This window comes from Nipponia nippon, unplaced genomic scaffold, assembly GCF_047370975.1.
Source record: "Nipponia nippon isolate SJK-2023a ecotype South Korea unplaced genomic scaffold, ASM4737097v1 scaffold_7, whole genome shotgun sequence".
NCBI lineage: Eukaryota > Metazoa > Chordata > Aves > Pelecaniformes > Threskiornithidae > Nipponia > Nipponia nippon.
Genome location: NW_028262391.1, coordinates 34,127,884 through 34,146,046, shown reverse-complemented (window position 1 = coordinate 34,146,046; position 18,163 = coordinate 34,127,884). Strand labels below are relative to the sequence as shown.

The 18,163-nt window shown below is 38.9% G+C and overlaps 1 protein-coding gene across 7 annotated transcripts in view; it reads right to left on the bottom strand.

Annotated features, from left to right (window-relative positions):
• Window positions 1-14,005, bottom strand: part of ESRP2 (epithelial splicing regulatory protein 2) — a 54,557-nt gene extending 40,552 nt beyond the window's left edge. Inside the window, exons 1-4 of one of the 7 annotated variants that reach the window (XM_087740894.1) lie at window positions 8,713-14,005; window positions 7,279-7,406; window positions 5,322-5,474; window positions 4,267-4,395 (exon numbers count right to left, since the gene is read on the bottom strand). In XM_087740894.1, coding sequence (XP_087597020.1) covers window positions 4,267-4,395; window positions 5,322-5,456 — 264 coding nt within the window. In that variant the 5' untranslated portion in view covers window positions 5,457-5,474; window positions 7,279-7,406; window positions 8,713-14,005. Of the gene's footprint in view, window positions 1-4,266; window positions 4,396-5,321; window positions 5,475-5,713; window positions 5,825-6,080; window positions 6,102-7,278; window positions 7,407-7,497; window positions 7,520-8,712 lie in introns of those variants that run through there. The other 6 variants (XM_087740896.1, XM_087740897.1, XM_087740895.1 and 3 more) reach the window with 6 other exon arrangements.
• Between the last annotated feature and the right edge of the window lie 4,158 nt (window positions 14,006-18,163).

Sequence of the window (18,163 nt, the reverse complement as noted above, 5' to 3'; positions counted from 1 at the left end):
ATACAGACTCTGTTAGGAATTTTATTGAGGTGATGCAGTCACCAAATAATCCGAAGTTGGAAGACCAACCATGAGACTCAAAAAAACCCCAAACACAAAACCAAACCAAAAAAAAAATCCAACGTACGAACCTGCATTTTCAGGCTTTTTTCTGCAGTCTGAAGGTCCAGAGGTATAGTAAAAAAAATATTCAAAAAAATCTTTTATCCAAAATGAAGGTGTGACAGCTGGCAAGTGAGCCAAGAAAACTTTCTGCTAGCACTTTGTGAAGAAGAGGCTGCGGAACAAGTTTCTCTTAAAAAAAAAAAAATTGTAACCGGTTTATCAGGTTAGAGGTATTCACTGGTTCTTCCGTGTCTCCCCCCATCCCATTTGTTTCCAAATGGTCATCCAACCAGCTTGTTTCTTGCTGAATGTTTTGATATGTGAGAAAATAAATAGTACCTGCAGCTCTGCTGGATGATCAGTAAGCATCCAAACATGCTTTACAGAACTGGTAATTTGCTATCACCTGATGAAGTGGCAACCTGTCAGTATTTTCAATTTGTGCATAGTTTAGAAGAGTGGGGGAAAAAAGGCCCATCTTTGTCTTTCTATGTTTAAGAATATGAATCAAATCTATCATTGATGTATTAGATTCAATGTACAATGCGATGAAAGATCAGCAAGACTAGGACGGTCTTTCAAACAATTTTTTAATACTTAAATGTCAGTCCATAGATGAAATGTGACTGCTTTCAATAGGTCCAAAAGCAGACCCAGCTCTCATGAGAGCCTCTCCCTTTTTATGTACATCGTTCAAAGTAAGATGGTAATTACAGCTAAATACTGCAGACAGCTCTCCAAAATTATTAGCTCGTCTTAGACTTATCCTTTGTCAGGGAGACATGCAAATACTGCCTTGCAAAAGGAAAGCAACATGTCTTAAGGCAAATCATGCTGATTCAGCCAGGTTTTCTGTATGGGAAAGATTAAGAAATCCACAACGCTTTCAACACAGTATTCGATCTTTAACTTAGAACCTCCATGGCTAGAATCAGAGAAGCACATGAAGACATCAGCTTTTTGATAACAGAGTAATGGGTCTGAGAGAAAGGCAAAGTTCACTTTGGTTTTGCTCCTTAAAAGCAAGCTTCCATTCCTGCAAGGTTTCAGAGCAAGCTGAAAATAAATTTCTCCCTTAAAAGCTTGGAAACTGGGAAACCATAAAGCTCCAGCAGTTATTTAGAAAAATACAAATAACATGCTAAATAAGCCAGTCCTGTGATTTGAGGATCTGAACAATGAAACCTAGCAAGAACGTCCCAGTAATACAGGAAGAAACGTAGGGCGCTATTCCCTTCAGTAGGTAGTGTAGGTAATGCATGTTTAGAGGCTTACATCACAAGCTCAAGACAGTTCCAAATACACACTTGAACAACATATCTCCTACTTACTTTGTTAAAAAAAATCCTCACATTTTTCTACTCAGTAGCATTCTGCAACTACAACAACACATCTCAGTCAGCAGCTGTAAGTTCACCATTATTGGTCCAACAACAGACATAGTTCAAAATGGCATTAATAACTTAAATACATCAAGCAGTCTGCTTCCAAAGGGCACACATTTTATGACTTCAGGTAACTATTTCCCTAATATTCATACATTACCAGGATCTCCCCTCCCCACCCAAAACATAGCTATCAAAACATTGCACATCACCTATCAGAAAATATAGCTGGATCCCATAAATGCACTAGCACCTGTGGAATCAAATGCTTGTTACCCTGGACAAGTACCGTATTTAAAAGCTTGCAGCAAAATGTATCGAACACACACCGCAGCAAACAGCTCGGTTATTTGGGGGCACTGTGGTTCAGAACCTCACTTTGTATAATTACACAGCAAAAACATATCGATGGGGAACCCTCCTATTTTAGAATATTTCTTAAGACAATCCCAAGTAGTAAGTCATGCGAGATGTAACACTGTAAGAATATGAAGTAAAATTGAAATGATGCATCATTTATTGAAGTGCCTTGTTACAAGCAGAGGAAACACTTAACCACAGATTACAGGTTTTGGTAGACCCTATCATTGCTGGAAAGTGAAATAAATAGTAATAGAAGGAGGCTTTCTGTGGTCAGTGGAAAAACTCCAGACCCACAGTAGCTGATCTGCTGTTTACCAGTTACAAATCACAGAATCAGAATCACAGAATGGTTGAGGTTCGGAGAGACCTCTGAAGCATGGATAAAAGTTACCATGGACTTGTGCTTAGTGATTCTCACTTCCCTCTACATGTAGAGACTGGGAACCCAAGGCAAAAGCCAGAAGCAGGCACTGAAACTTTCATTTACGTGATTGAGATGTGTGCTCAATTGAGCAATTTTCAGCTGCATCATCAAATTTTCTATCAGAATCCAAGCAGGGTGTGGAAAGCTAGTTTCACATACTCTATAACATTATCTCAAATCAAGGTACAAGTCTACTTCCTTTTCCTCCTCCTTTTCAAATAACCACTTCACCCACCTGTGCTTTTGCTAATCAAAATACTTAACTGAGAAAACAAAAAAAAAAAATCTGTATGTGTTGACAAATACCTGACTCATCCTTAAAATACACGATGCAGTTAAAATATTAAATGGACTTATCCTCAAAAATACAGAAAAGGATCTACTATTAAAGAATGTGGAATTTTGCTTTTTGCCACCGTTGCAAGTGGGAGGATGAATTAATTCTCTCCTAATTCCCACGGAGCCAGAACACAGGGAGGGGAAGGGAGATGAGCTTAGGTAAAGTGTGTTCCAGAAAACCTGTGACGGAACTGGCCACATCACAACTGGCATCCAACAATTAACAGCATAATCATTATTTAGTTGCATAGCTATGCCAAACAAAAAGGGAAAAAATTGTTGTTTTTCAAGAGTCTCTACCCACCTACACACAAAGGTAGTATTTCCTTTTATTTGCTAAAGCAGACCCACCTACAGTGCAATTTACGGCAATAAGATACAATCTCTCATAAGGTATTGAGTATAATTAAAGTGTGTCTGTTATAAAGGTAAACAGAGTGTACTAGGCTAAGCTGTTCCAGATGTCTTTAGTGCAAGATCTGGGACAAGATCAAACCTGCAGCTGCACATTTTCTCAGGGGTTATTTTGAAGCTTTAAAAAAAAAAAAAAAAAATCACCTCTTGGTCTTGGACTCTAGCAAAACTAGTGCAAGTAGCATAAATGCCATTTGCACATTTGCAGCTATGTTGACAGATTTTAAGACACATAAAAGTTACACATTTCTATTTTCAAAGATACTCACTCCAGAGTGAAGTGTTAACCATTCAGTATCAAAGAGGGTTAGGACCTAGTCTGCCAAGTTATCTGTGTCACCAGAAGTTACAGCAACATGAACCTGTTCTACTGCCTAAGCAAGTTGCTTGCTGAAACACACCTACAAATGATTCAGACAAGGTGTGGAAAGCCAGTTTTATATGTTACACAAAAATGCACTATTGTATTTTTCCATTCAAGCACATTTCGTATATAAAAAAGACAGTGAAAGCAAGCCAACTTTCAGGAACTGCACGTGTACACACTACTTGCATTAAAATTTTTTAGGTAATGTAAGGCCTCTCGAACCACAAGGGTCATATAAATTTACAGATTTACTGTCTTACTGTGATATTAAGTGAGCCAAAGAATAAAATACAAAAATCATAGAAAAAAAACATCAATCACTTTATAATCCACTAAACTAATTAAGCTCATCTGGAAAAGAGTGATACAAAACAAGCACAGCTGATGTTTTATGAAAGTATAGCTTTGAAGATTTCAACTAACTTTAAGAATAACAAATGAGAAAAGGTCAAGTTTTTTAGTGCACATTATAGCAGTGAACCTGTAGATTAAAACATACCACCTGAATTTTGAAAGTTTGACTAGCTCTGCTAAGTTGAGTAGTGCTCTTACCGGCCTACTCTTTTAAGGCCTGAGTAAGAGAAATTTGGAATAAAAGTAGACCCATCAAAATAATCAGAAGCCAGATCTTCCAAGGACTAGAGCAGATACAGATATTCTGGCATTGTACATAACTGTTTCAGAATTACAGGGTTCCCATTTCAAATGGTTCAGGTCTCTTTTGGGTTAGCTTTAAAACAAGCACAAAAACTTGCTAGTGATTTCAAAGTGAAAGGCAAAATTAAAGTCTATTTCTTTTCTCAAAGCAGTTGAATCTTGTCCCCAGGCTTCACCCTGAATAGCCCCGGCTCCCAAGAGCAGCACCTCACCTGTTGAAGAACCCGGTCCAGCGGCTCAGCTTTGCCCAGTCCCTCTGGTGTCAAGCCACTCACTTCGCGACACTGGTCACTTAAGTCCAAATTGTCTGCTTTCACCAGGGATTTGTGTAGTGTCCCTACCTAAAAACATTTAAGAAATGATGGGCAAAAGTGAGGAACAATCGAATTAGCTCTTGTTAGCAATGCGTTCAGACTGCAGAAAAATCAGGAAGGTGCAGTATTACGTTCCCGACAACAATCGCGATGAGCAAAAGCATTTGTCGATTTCACAAATCGAAACCTTTTGCCTCGGTTTCTTTCCCTCCCACCCAGGAGAGCCACGCTCTCTGCTTCGGTGACTCGGAGCCGGGTTGCAGGGGTCGCCTTTTGCAGTTAGCACCGATTTTTACGGGAGTTGTTAATTGCAAAGGGGAGATCACATAATATTAAGGCAGTTTCCTGAATCTATTAATGTAATTGATAGTCGTGTTTGTTTTATCTAAGCCCTTCATCTCCAGGGGGTTCTTGTTTATGATAGGGCTTTTAGGAAAGAAAAAAAAAAAAAAAAAAAAAAAAAGAGCATATTTTCAGATTAGCCTAAAAATTAAAGGAAGTTGATATTCTCTTGAAGGTTATCCGAACGTTGGTTTAAAAAAAGACCAAAACCCCAAAACCCAGGTCTCCCGCAGCAGGCCGCAGAGGCTCCAGCGGTTACCCTGAGACAGCCTACTGAAGGCAGCTCTGTGTTTTAAAGCTTCAAGAGTCCGCAGACATCTTCGAATTTGAAGCTACACATGTCCTCGGGGGGACGGGGCAGGGGGGTGGAAGCGGCCAAACTCGCCTTAGAAGTCCCTTCTTCCCGTAAAACGGAACAAAAAGGACCTTCTTGATGCCTAACCCGCTGAGTGAGTGACCCCGGGGCACGGGGGCCCCGCTCCCTCCCCTCCCCTCCCCTCGGTGCATTTGTGAAATGAACAAACGGCTCCGGGGAGGCGGCGAGCGGCCGGGCGAGCCTGCTCGCCCTGCGCCCGGGGAACGCGCCCTCGGACCGGGTGTCGAAGCCATACCTTCTTGCTGTGTAGATCCACAACTTGCCACACCAAGAGAATTAGTTCCCTCTCATCCGAACCCAGTTTAGCCCCATATGCACCAGCTGTTGCCCCAAACAACACCACCAAAGAGTCACTGTGCGAAGCCGTCATGACCACAGGGGGAAACAACTACAATCAAAAGCAGAGGTCAAAAAAAAAGAGAGGAAAAAAAAAGAAAAAAAAAAAAGAAAGACACACAAACAAACAAAAAAAAGAACAAAAAAATCCCATAAGGCTCACCCCCTACCTCCAAGTGATCAAAGGGGAAAGGAGCGAACGAGGAGTCACAATATCAAGAGGAGAGAAAGAGCTGTTTAGGAGGTAAGGGTGTTTGAGACAAAAAAAATGGAGAAAGCTTGCATCTCTACCTGTTCCCGGTGATCTTCTTCCCGGGGCTGATTGGGAGGTGAAATTAGCAAGCTGTGGGTTTCTTTCCCTCTGACATCATGGCAGAAGCCCAGCCTGGGCTTGGGCTTTTTTTTTTTTTCTCTCTCTTCTTTTTTTTTTTTTCCCCCCCTTCCCCTTCCCCTCTCCTGAGTTACCTGCCCTTGGTGCAGCTCATGTGACTCTAGTCAATCTCCCAGAGGGACAAGGCCATTGGGCCTTCGGAAAAGGTGTAGGAGGGACGGAGGGAGAATTAACGCCTGGCTGATCTGGCCTGATTGGTTTTTGAAGGAGATCAGAGGAAAACTCCCTTTCTCTCTCTCTAATTCTGCCTGCAGGAAGTGCCCCTACCTGCTTTCAGTTTTGCGGGATCCCGGCCGGCGCTGGGCGCGGGCAATGCGCGCTCCGGCTGCGCGCCCGCGGAGAGGCGCGCCCGCCCGCGGCCCCTCGCCCGCCGTTCGGGGGGATCTGGGCGTTCAGACGCATACAGTTGCTAAAACACAATCTGTGACTTAGCTTTGAAAGGCACAAAAGTTTTCACCTGCTTCTCATTAATTGCCTCTTGTGCACGTTGCTCCGTACCTCTTGAGCTACCGATGCCAACGTTAATGTATAAAAAAAGTGCAGTATTACACAGGAATTTTTAAGGGGTATTACAGGCAGAAAGTACTTTGCATTTTAGGCCCTACTCTCCACATGGTTTGCAAAGGTGGGTCCTAGTAAAATAATTTTTGTTTTTGAGAAAGGGTGTATCTAGGATGTTTTGCAAAATAGTAACACAAAGCCTTTTTTTTTTTATTTTCTACCCTATAACTGCTCTCCAAAGAACTATCTCCTGGGCATTAACTGCAGTCCAAGATTGACAGCTTTTCTGTTTTTCCTCTTCTGTTTCACAGGTGAGAACTCTACAATGGGAAAACACCACCTAGTTTAGCTGCTCTAAAACTATTCCTCTAAGCATTTCTGCTCGATGGGAGCAGTAGTATTTGTAACATTGGGGACTGAGATAATTTTGGGGGACATTGGCAAACTCAAATTTATTTTAAAGCAAAAATGAAAATCAAAAAGCCTCTAAACAGTTTTGACCATGTTATTATTTTTCCCATTGCCACCACTGATGAGTTACTAATTATTTTTAAAGGCCAAAGGCTGCAAGTTAGACTTGTCGTAATTTTTCTTTTGCTTCATTAAGTCTTCAGTTTGTACTTCAATATTAGTGTTGTGCTGAAATACAATTTTCACTGAATAAGAAATGGTGCTGCTATTTAGCTGCTGATGTCTATCATGGGAAAATGCAGAGCTGGACATTTAACTGTGATTATCTGATGGGTTTAAATATTAACATCACTTTTTCTCTTCTTCTTTTAACATGCTAATTTTCTAATTAGTTAATTATAGCAGTTATTATGGACCTCCTTCAGCAAACACCAATTCACATGCTAACACCATCACCAAGACTATTTCCATTTATTTCAAGAAAAGTAAACTACAGTTCAAGGATGCTGTCTCCTGTGAATTATCTTAGAATTCATGTACTGCAAGTATTTACCTGGCAGAGGCCACGCAGAGAACTTCGCAGTGCACAGGTGTATCTCACTGCACATTACAGGGTAGTTGTTAAACGCCTCTCAGCTGTTGTCTCTGCTGCTCACATGTGCAGCTGCCTGAAAAGCAGTCCTGAAGACAGATAGATCAGTGTTATAGAAAGGGAAGATTCCCAAACACTCCAAGATGAAAACTTTAATCTGTAACATATATATATATTTACATATTCAAAATGCTTTCAGCAGTATATTTGCTGGCACTGCTGAATTTATGCAACAGCCTTATTTTCCTCTGTCAATACATGTCTAGAAGTCCTTGGTAGAATAAAACCCCATTCGTATTCCTTTTTGTTAGTTATATCCTTTGGATATACTGGTAATGAAGCAGCATAACAGCCTGTTCCTTGTGTATGGGGTGATTCTTATCCCTTAAGTCTGTAATAAGAACCATAAAAATACATTGAGAAAAACGCAGTGCGAGAACTGTTCCACTTATCCCAACCTATTCCTCCCCTCCCAAATACACATATATCATGGGGGTGTTTGGGGGGAGGCAGTGTCTGTACACATAAATGTAAACACCGGTGTTACCTGTAGCTACTTTCACAGAAAAAAGTACCGGTCTGCTACAATTTAGCTGCCTTCATGAGGGTGCCATTTCATAGGCCTAACATGTAACTACTTCACCCAAAATGGAACTATAATTAGCAGATTCCTATAGAAGATCATACACATGATATATTCTTGGCCAGCTGGACATATATGCTCACAGGCTTCAGTGAACTGGCACAGAGAATGCCAATACCTATGTAATTGTCTTTTACGATCTACTAAGAAAAAAAGTATTGTAATTCACTTACAGCAACATGTCAAATTAAAGAAGTCCTACTCATATCAATGCCAAAGACCCTTGAAAACTTCTTTGAAATCTATGCATGGTATCAAAGGCTAGTGAGCCCAAAAGCTTGTATGCTTTTCACAATTATATTAGCTCATCTAACAAAATGTAGTATCTCTTCCTAGAAAACCTTTCTGGTTTCTGTTGTTAGACTATCTTGACTCATCTCTTTCTACTGTTACTAACTTATCTAAACTATTCCAGCTAAACTGACTCCAAACATACTCGAAAATGTTTAAAAGAAAAATTTAAATGAACACTGGCCTTCCTGGGATTTCAAACATTTTCAAGTATCAGATTATGCACTTGTTTTCCCATTCACCTTCTGTCCACAAACCTCCATCTCTCTGCATGCAATCCTTAACTATACCAGCCTCTGCAATGTTATTGATCTCAAAAATTTAAAGGAATGACATCGCATTTCTCCATAGAACAGCAACAGGATTCACTTCCTGAAACATGGGACAAGCCCTTGTACACTGAGCATTAGCAAAGTTAATTTGTAACCAAGATCTTGCTGAAATAAAGAGTTATTGCTCACCTGTGCCTTTAATCCTGGCAGGCATATTTATAGAGGTTCTTGTTTGTAGGTTCCATACAAGGATAATGTCTCATAAATGTAAGTGGGTGGAGAAAAAAAGTTATAAAGATGGACATTCATTGTTATGCAAGTTCAGTATTGTGATTATTTTGTTTGTTTCTTTTTTTAATCAAACAAACAAAACTGGAAAATAGAACACCAAAGAAACTTATTAAATGCACTGTGCTTGCAATGGACAAATCTGTAGTGACAATTTCATTCTTACTATACACACTACCCAGTTTCATCAATCAAGACAAACAAAGACCAAAAAAAAAAAAGAAAAGAAAACACACATACCCCCTTTTACCTTTACTACATTATTATTAAAAACCCCCATGGGCTGAATGTCCTGATCACTGAAGTTCTTTTGTTATAGCCTAATAAAAGGAGTACGAAACTTGGAGATATCAGATCTGGAGTAATATCCTGGCCACATTCAGATTGACAGCAATACTTCAATTACCTTTCAGGGAAGCTGAAAGTCAATCTTCTGTTCCAAACTTGTACGATATTGAAAAGTTTTTTGCCTTCATTATGAATTCTTTACTCATCAATTAAAAGGAAGACAATGATGATAATGTTTAACCTTGTAAAATGGTTTGAAATGGCCTGAGAAAAGTGAACTGACTTTGAAGTTGGGTCTAACTTCAAAATTGGCCATGCTGGTGGGGCAGGGAGGTTGGACCAAATGACCTCCAAAGGCCTCTTCCAGCCAAAATTATTCTGTGGTTCTGAGAAACAGAGATGCTAAATGAAATAAATATGGAGCCTTGGTGTTTAACTGCACAAAAGGGATAGCAAATTCTCTGTATGCCTCAGCATCTCCAAATTGAACTGGCACAGGAAGTAAAAGATCTGTAAGTGATCTGTAAGTAAATGTGAAAAGACGTTTAGATTTCATACCCATTCAGCCCTTGGCTCCTGGACGGGATTATGAGCAACTGTAGCAATATTTTCTGAAGGAGGAGCTTACTGTAACTCCTGAAACATAAACCCATATGTAAAGAATTTTCTGGCATGCTTTCTTTAACAGCAAATGAGTGGGAAAGGGCATGGGAACAACTGCTTAACAGTGTTCTTTGATTGCTGTCCAGATGTTTGGAGAGATCTGATTTTTTGGTCTGCCAGGTAGGTCTGTCATGATTACAATGCAGCGTAGAAGCCTTGAAATCATTTCCATTGGGCTAGTCACAAAAGCTCGGCAATATGCAAAAGTGCTTCAGAAAGGTGGTTTCCAACGGATTGTTACCCTGCAGACAATAGCCCCATCAAGCCATACAGAAAGCATCCGCTTAGAGTCCTGTATCAGTTGGAATTTAGTTTCTATTGACTCAAAGGTAAATTAAAACATAAAATTGGTGACTAGGCTAGATTAAAAAAAAAAAAAAATTACTTTCCCTATTATTTTACATAGCTTCTCTCCATTATGGATGACAATCAGTCCAGTGTCTCAATCCTACAAAGGCTTTATACATGCGCAGCTCCCACTGGAGTATAGGTGTATGCTGTTCAGCCAAATTTCTCCAGATTACAGGTGTCAGGCTTTTGAAGATCTAAGCATTTACTTTTATATCAAATTTATGGACAGATCAAACATGCATGCATAGTAGTGTCTTTCATTAATATTAGTATAGATTTACATTAAAGTGAGCAGTTTACAACAAATACACGGTGAATTTAGATTTTTCTCTCATTGGAAATAATGCTTTCCTTCAAATAATTTCCCAAAGTTTTCTGGAATTAGAATCACTGAAATGTTAGCTGGCGGGGACCTCTGGCTACTGCCAACACTAGAAACACTAGACTGAACCAGCCAGTGCTCTGTCTAGCTGCATCTTGAAAACCTCCAAGGGCAGAGATTCCAAGCCTCCACGGATGACCTGTTCCAGGGCTGCGCTACATTGCTGATGAGAAACTTTTTCCTAGTGGCCAATCTGATCTCACTGCTAAATTTTTAAATAATTCACTGCAACTAGTTGAGACAGGATCTTTAAGCTGTGGTAAGTTAGACAAGCCATGTGATATGATTTCGGTTACTTAATGAGATGAATATGCAAGTGCTTCCTGAACCTTTCAATCTACCTGACCTGTGACTGAAAATTCACTTTGTGTGAAGCTTTATTGCCCCTAGAATCTGCCTAACTAAATTTTCATTGCAGTTGGTCACTTTTTTACAAGTCTCAGGTATAATGTGAAAATGTAAATTCAATGAGAAATATTATTTCTGTGGCGGGTTTTTAAGCAAATTGATGTTCAGCCTCAGGTTAAATCAGTTCTGTTACTAACCCATCCTCTCTTTGTCCATTAAAAGGATATAGAAGTTTACAAATCTGTCAGTGTGACTGCATATCCAACAGTAAAAAATTTGCTTTTTAATGATGAGGTTTAATATAATGAGTTGTTTGTTACATCAGCTATAAAGGAAAAAAAAAAACCATTACCACCATCCTTGCTACCATCACTACCACACTTCAGTGAAGAGAGTAAATACATAAATTGATAACACAATTCACTGCAACAGCTAAAAGCCAGAATGCTGGCTTTCATTCACTACTATTTAAGTGCAATTAAATAGAATCATCTTATTAATTTATAAACAATAAAATTCAAAATTACTTCACATGTTTAAAGTTCAACAGGATAAACTTTATAACCTCTTGTGAAAAGATCAAGTGGTTAACTCATAACAGAAAATGAAAATGACCTGATGTCTACATGAAGCATTTAGTTTGGGCCATTTTATGCTTTATATTTAACAGACCAACTCAGAGACTTCCAGTCACAGGAATCGCAAGACAGGAAATCCAGCAGTCCTTTAACTTTTTACAAAACAATTTTTGTATTCACTCCTTCCATGAATTTATAATATTCAGCCCACCATACTCCCACACATAAATGCATTCACACTGTAGATCTAGAAAGTTCTCAGAAGTTCACTGAAACACAAAATCACTGATGTGAAGTAAGACAGCCAAAGCCATCTGGAACTTTGGATATCCAACTCCCGTCACGTTGCATGCAAACATAAAAACAATTAGACAACATCAAAAATGTAAATGTCACTATCTACATCAAATGTAGTTTTATGCAAGTACATTTTCTCAAGCTTTACTGACGACTGGCTGATACTGGCCTCTGGAGAGTATCTTGGCAGAGATTACTAAGCTCTGGCTTTTTATTCAGATTGTACCACAAGCTCTCAGCTGACTTAAAAACTTTGATAAAAAATGAGGGTGTGTTCCTATAATATTTCATTCCCATTTGATTTAGCTGCTCTGATATTTAACCCGTTTCTTCATTATAATTTAATTAAACTTATTCCATACAAATATGCTAATACACATCTTTTTCTCACCACAGTATAAACAGAAGTAAAATATAAATGCAAAACTTAAGCAGAACTTAACCACCTGTCAAAGTACTTAGGCTTTAAAAACATTTCATCAACATATGTTGTATAATAAACTGATGAATGCAACTATGTGCATCCAAAACAGACATGATAGGAGACCTAGCATTCAATGATTTCTTGTTCTTTCATCTTGACTGTGTTTATTTTGCTCCACTTCACTTCCACCACCAATTATTACATACTTAGGATCTCACAGGGGGATTTCAAACATGCTCTATGTCCTATTCTATTCAATTACAACAATGGAACAATTTCCCCAAAGAATCGGACCTCTGATACAACTTCTGTGGTTTTGTTTTTACCGTCTTTGTCTTGAAAGTACCTGGTCTTTAAAAAGTTAAGTCTTGTCTGACTCGTTACTACCAGACTCTAGCAGAACTAATATGCCAATTTCTAGAAAGATTAGATGAATTTATTTTCTACTCTACCATTTGCAACTTGATAAGACAACTATAGTTTTTGCAAAGATATCTTATTTTTTCTACAGCACCTCTAGATGCAACTGCTTGCATGGAAGACTCTAGTTTACACTGAACCGTATTCTATAGTTACAGTTATGTCAGTAGAGTCATCAGATTCTCACTCAAATAAATTTCATTGTTTCTATTCAACAAATCCTCTCTTCACTTTAACCTCTGAGCATGGCTGAGGAATTATCCTTCTTCCTTTGGCCTGACGATGGATTTTATATGCTGTGGAATATACAGTGGAAGTAAGATAGAAGCAGTGTCCTTACTGATACATCTGGCTGATACTAGAGAGTGATAGGAATTCCTGAGAATAAACATTCTCAAAGAAACACATTGTACAGTCAGTAAATGTATTCAAGTAAAAAACAAAAATAGTAAAAAAAAATTAAATTTAAGATACCACATGATGCAATTCAGTGCATTTTATCACTTAATAGCCACAGAATTGCTTTATAAACACAGATAATAACTAAGCACATGGCAAGCAGGTGCAATGAGTTCTGCCCTTTCCCTTCCCAGTAAGTTGGAGTTGTGATAATGTACTATGACAGAGCTGTTTTAGAAGTGCCAGTACTACCACACCTTCTTTCCACAGCCCTCTGCTAATGCGGCACACCCTTGTTTGACAGGAAATGTCACCTTGTGTTCAGTCATTCCTTGGTTTTCTCAACTATTTCATAGTGTGACACAGTTAACATACATTAAGATTTTGCCTTTTCTACACTGAAAGGTATGGTGGCGAGGAAAAGGAAAAGAGCCTTGGGCATACACAAGAGAAAGTTGCCTGGCACATCCTGGGAGTGGCTACACAGTGAGTACAGTGAATGGACTGATAACGCTCTGGGTGAAGTAGATGTCTGGGACTTTAACTTACCATCTTTCAACCACTCCTTTCTATTCTCTAGTGCTCTACTTTTTGTGAGCAGGGAGGCAGAGGAGTCTGATCTACTCCTTCATTTTTTTTTCACATAGATTAAATCCTAGTACGCACTATAAACAAACATACCCCCACTGAAGAAATGGGAATAGTTAGGAGTTGGTTGGGCCCGCCACATATGACAAACTGTGCTCTTAAGCTGTAGGTTTCATAATACAATGTTTGCCATAAATATAAATTTCAGGCTTACCTTGTTCATCCAGCCTCAGCTACTTATTCTCACCCCACCCTTGGCTCTTTGTCCCCTCTGATTCTTCAGCACTATTTGTGGGGCTACACTGTGAATCAGCTTTGAAATATCGATCCAGTTTCGGAAAGCTGGATCTGATTCAGGTAAAACCAAACAGAACCCCACATCACCTCATTTTGGTAGAGTATTCCTTAAGATGGATCCATTCCCTCATTTGGTTCAGAGGTTGGTCCCACAAACCGTTATCCTGGCAAAAACAAGACAGTGACTCATGGGAACAGGAAAACAAGGGGGGTACTGCTGCCTTATAGTATCATGAATCCATGGCTTCAGGGCACATCAAGCTTTCCTAGGGCCAGTTACTCCTGAGCACCTGCAGCTGTCACTAAAGTCAGCCAGACTGGCTAACACTGTTACAGATGAGTCATGTTGGGTAGCATTTTACACCTACTTTGTATAGACAAATGTAAGTTGTAAGACTGTGAAGATGAGGTCTTCTTGTCTCTTCAGATCTCTGGATTACCTTCTATCTATGCAGGAATCCCTGTCTGAGGGTGTATCTGAAGTAGGAAAAAAGTGTGCTTTTGCCATGTAGACTCCTGGAGAAGGGAACACTCTATAAATTAAATTCTTGCTGGCCAGATGAAAGTACCAGCCATCTGCTTTGCCTTGTGTAAGAGTTGAACTTGTGCTGGTCAACTCCTGGTAAGAGCACATAATTTCCCTTGGGGAAGACAAGGCAAAAGGACTCAATAACAAAGGGTGGAGATTTTTTTCAGTATTATGGGTTCTGCTCTGTACCTCTCAGTGTAAGATGAGACATTCTGTACAGGATGGTGAGATTTTTAATAAATGATAAAGGGTTTTTCCTCTTATTTAACATTATGTTTGTGATAAAATAACATGTAAATTTAATCTCTTTTTCTCACAACACATCTTGCAAAAATGACTAAAAAACATTCCTTTGCATTGGTATTGAAAGCACAGGATTTAACCTATCCAAGCCCTGTGAACCTGTTGGGTGTAGGGAACAAGGTGGAACCCACCACCTTCAATCAAAGATTAGCTGCTTCAGTCAAAGAGACGTGAACAGCGTGCATTCTCAACTTTTGATTTCCACAAAGCCTGTTTGTTTTACTTAAGGCTAGTTTACTACGCCCCTGTTACCATAGAATTGCCAGGGAGCTAAGCCACACCTTTACGAACATACTTGGCACTTCCTGCACAGTTCAGCCTTAAGAGCAGTCTCCTATACTCCAGAGAGATAACTGGAGGTAAAAAAGCATAAACATCTAGATCTTAAGATCCTGGCTGGCAAAGCCAGTGCACATCACCTGTCTTTGTGCTCTTGTTAAATAGTTCACACAAGGTTTTAGGGAAGCGTGTACCATGAGATGTATTTTTCAAAAGTATTCAATGCTTAGGATACTGATAATATGTTTCCTACCCTTTCATCGGTTTGAATCCAGCTCTTCCATTGGTGGCTGCATTGTGACTAGAAGAAAATGAATTGGTGGATTCCTCTCAAATCCCTCTGGGCTGATATGTACCCTGTATTAAAGTAATGGTAGGCTGACTGGCAGCTCCAGCCCCCCCGAAGATCAGGGCTTTTGACATGGTGATCATGGGCTTTGGGTTAGTTTCAGTGCAACATTTGTCTAATGTTTTAACATTGTCTTAGTTTTAGTCTAATGTTTGGGTTAGTTTTAGTGTACCTCCGTGGCACAGGATAAGTGTTCATTATACGTAAACAACCCTCTCAGTGCTCTGAGGCAACATCATGGTATAATTGCTCGATCACTGGCATCCTCCTTTTTCTGGTTCATCTGTAATTTAAATTATATAAAAATAGTTGTCAGTCCTGTCGATGCTCAGTATTTATATGAATCTCAGGAAGTTGTTATTTTTTGTTTTGTTGTTGTTTTTTCTTTTTTTTAACATAGTATACTTAAAGAAACAATTTTTAAACACACACATTCAGTACTATTAAAAAAAAAAATCAAAGCACAGAACTCACTGCTGAAACTTAAGCTGCCTAAAAATGCCTAAAGCACACCGAACATTCATATTAGAAACCTTCTTACTGATGAATCATTCCCATAGTTTCAGAGATTTCACCCTTTGCCTTTCCCTCTGATTCAGGATATAAAAACATCTTTTGTTTTATTGCTACTGCATACTGCAAATGGGCTAAGTATTTCTTACAGTTTTTGTGACAGGTTACAGATCATAGTAGCTTCTAAGGCTTGGGTGGATAGTAATGATGATTAATAAGATACAGTTACCAGCACAGCAGTAAGGTGGAGTAGGTGTGAGTAATTGTATTCTGTGGGAACTTAATCAGAATCCTCCAGCTCATGGGCATGAAAGTATTTTGTAATCACAACAACTAAAAGACAGAAAATCAACAGCATTTTAATGCAAATTTCCTTCAGAATTTTTTTAAAGAGGAAAATATTTACAGGCAGTCAACTATAGAAAATTAAAAATTGGAAATCAGTTACTTTATTGTTATTTTTGTTCTTCCGAGAATGAAACCTGCAGTACACGTTAGGATGATGTAGGCTCAAACGCAACAGGAAAGGATTCATACTTTAAGAATTACAATGTGGTTGCACAGGGCTAAAAGCAGTAGAGGAGGCAGACAATGCATTTGAGGATGCATCTTCATTGCTTCAAAGGAACAGCAGTCTCCATAATAGATAGTCACAATATACTATTGCGGGGCAGGAGAAGGAGGCTGTGAGCATATACATGATGAAACAAAACTAGTGGGTGTAAAATAGCAGCCAGTTCCATTTATTTGCGTAGTTTATCTATAGTAGCAACCAAAGCCCCAGTCCGCAAAAAGCCTGAGCGACTGGGGGGGAGGAATGTATTCCACAGCCCTGCAAAGATCTCATATGAAGCAATACCCTTTTACTGGGATTAATTGCCTTTCTCAAAACTAGGCTCAAAGGGATTTACAAAACCACTATATACACACACTCAGAGTCAGAGTAACTTCTTCGTTGCTGCATGGACAATATGCTGCATAAGATAGACTTTTTTTCTCCCGTGTAGAAAAGAAAACATCCCTTTCTTAGAAAAATCCTAAGGGACTAGTAATATGTGGGTTAAACAGGCAGGATTATACAGTCTCAGCTAAAAAAAAAAAACAAAAACCAAAGGATCACTGACAAAAAGTGTTAAGTCTGTTTCAGGAAAAGGGATAATTAAGCCAACAGTTCTGCAAGTCAGGCCTACAGTTCCTGGTTCTTGAGCAACAAATATCCATTGTCAAGTGCTCCTATTTAACACAAAATTTGCTCTTCACTCTTCGTTTGTCTTTCCACAATACAATCAAGGCTAGATGAGAAAAAACATTTGTCACATTTCAACAGGGAACTTGGCTTGGCATTGGGCATGATGCTTTGCGCAATGGTTGAAGAATACTGAGGCAAAGGATGTGCATTGGAATGCTCTCAAGCTTATAAAGCCTCAGTTGCTGCCTTCATGTTTAATGTGAAATAAGAACTTCAGCATGTATCAAGAAAGATTAGTATAGGGGTGAAACATTGAGGAGTTTATTTGATCCACTGTCTTTGAGTGAGACAAACCCCAGTAATTTCAAGAGCATTGTTTATACACAAAGGAAAATCAGAGCTCAGGGATCTATTTTTCATTTCATTTCTTTAGCCCTTTAGAGGATAAAGGCATATAGGAAGCTAGTTTACATACTGTTTGAAACACTTCAGTGATTTCAACACCAAATTTCAAAGAATCAAAATATAACAGTTCAGTTTCTTAATCTATTTCTTAGATCAAAATACACCTTATTTCCACCAAGGGAATGTTAATGTTTTGGTAGGAAGCTCACCAAAATATACGATCCCATATTATAGACAAATATGTATGTATATCTACATGCACATATACATAGATCCTTTGTTATACATCCATTTTCATTCCTCACCTTTGTGCTCCCTCAGAGTTTTCAAGTTTGGGCCAAAGGCAGATACTTGATCTGTTCCTTTTTAGCATTTCTGGCTTCCTACAAACTTCCTTTAGTTTATATTTTTCTATACTTTCAAGTATCTGAAAATGCAGAGTATTAGCTGAGTATATAGCAACACAGAATGATCAGATGTCTGCAGAGATCACAAGTTTCTCACAATAGTACTACAAGTATAAATTGAATACATATTTAACACGTCATTCAGGACAGTCATTCCTGTCTCCCCCTTCCCCCCCAATGAAAGGAAGTGACACTTCAAAGAAAAACTGCCTTAAGAGAGTGAAATTCACACCTGCTATAAAGCCATTATATACTTAATATTTTTACATTTGATTTGAAGGTGACTCTCTCACTTTTCTACCAGCAGTACATAGGACCCTTTTTTACAATGACTGCCTAGGAG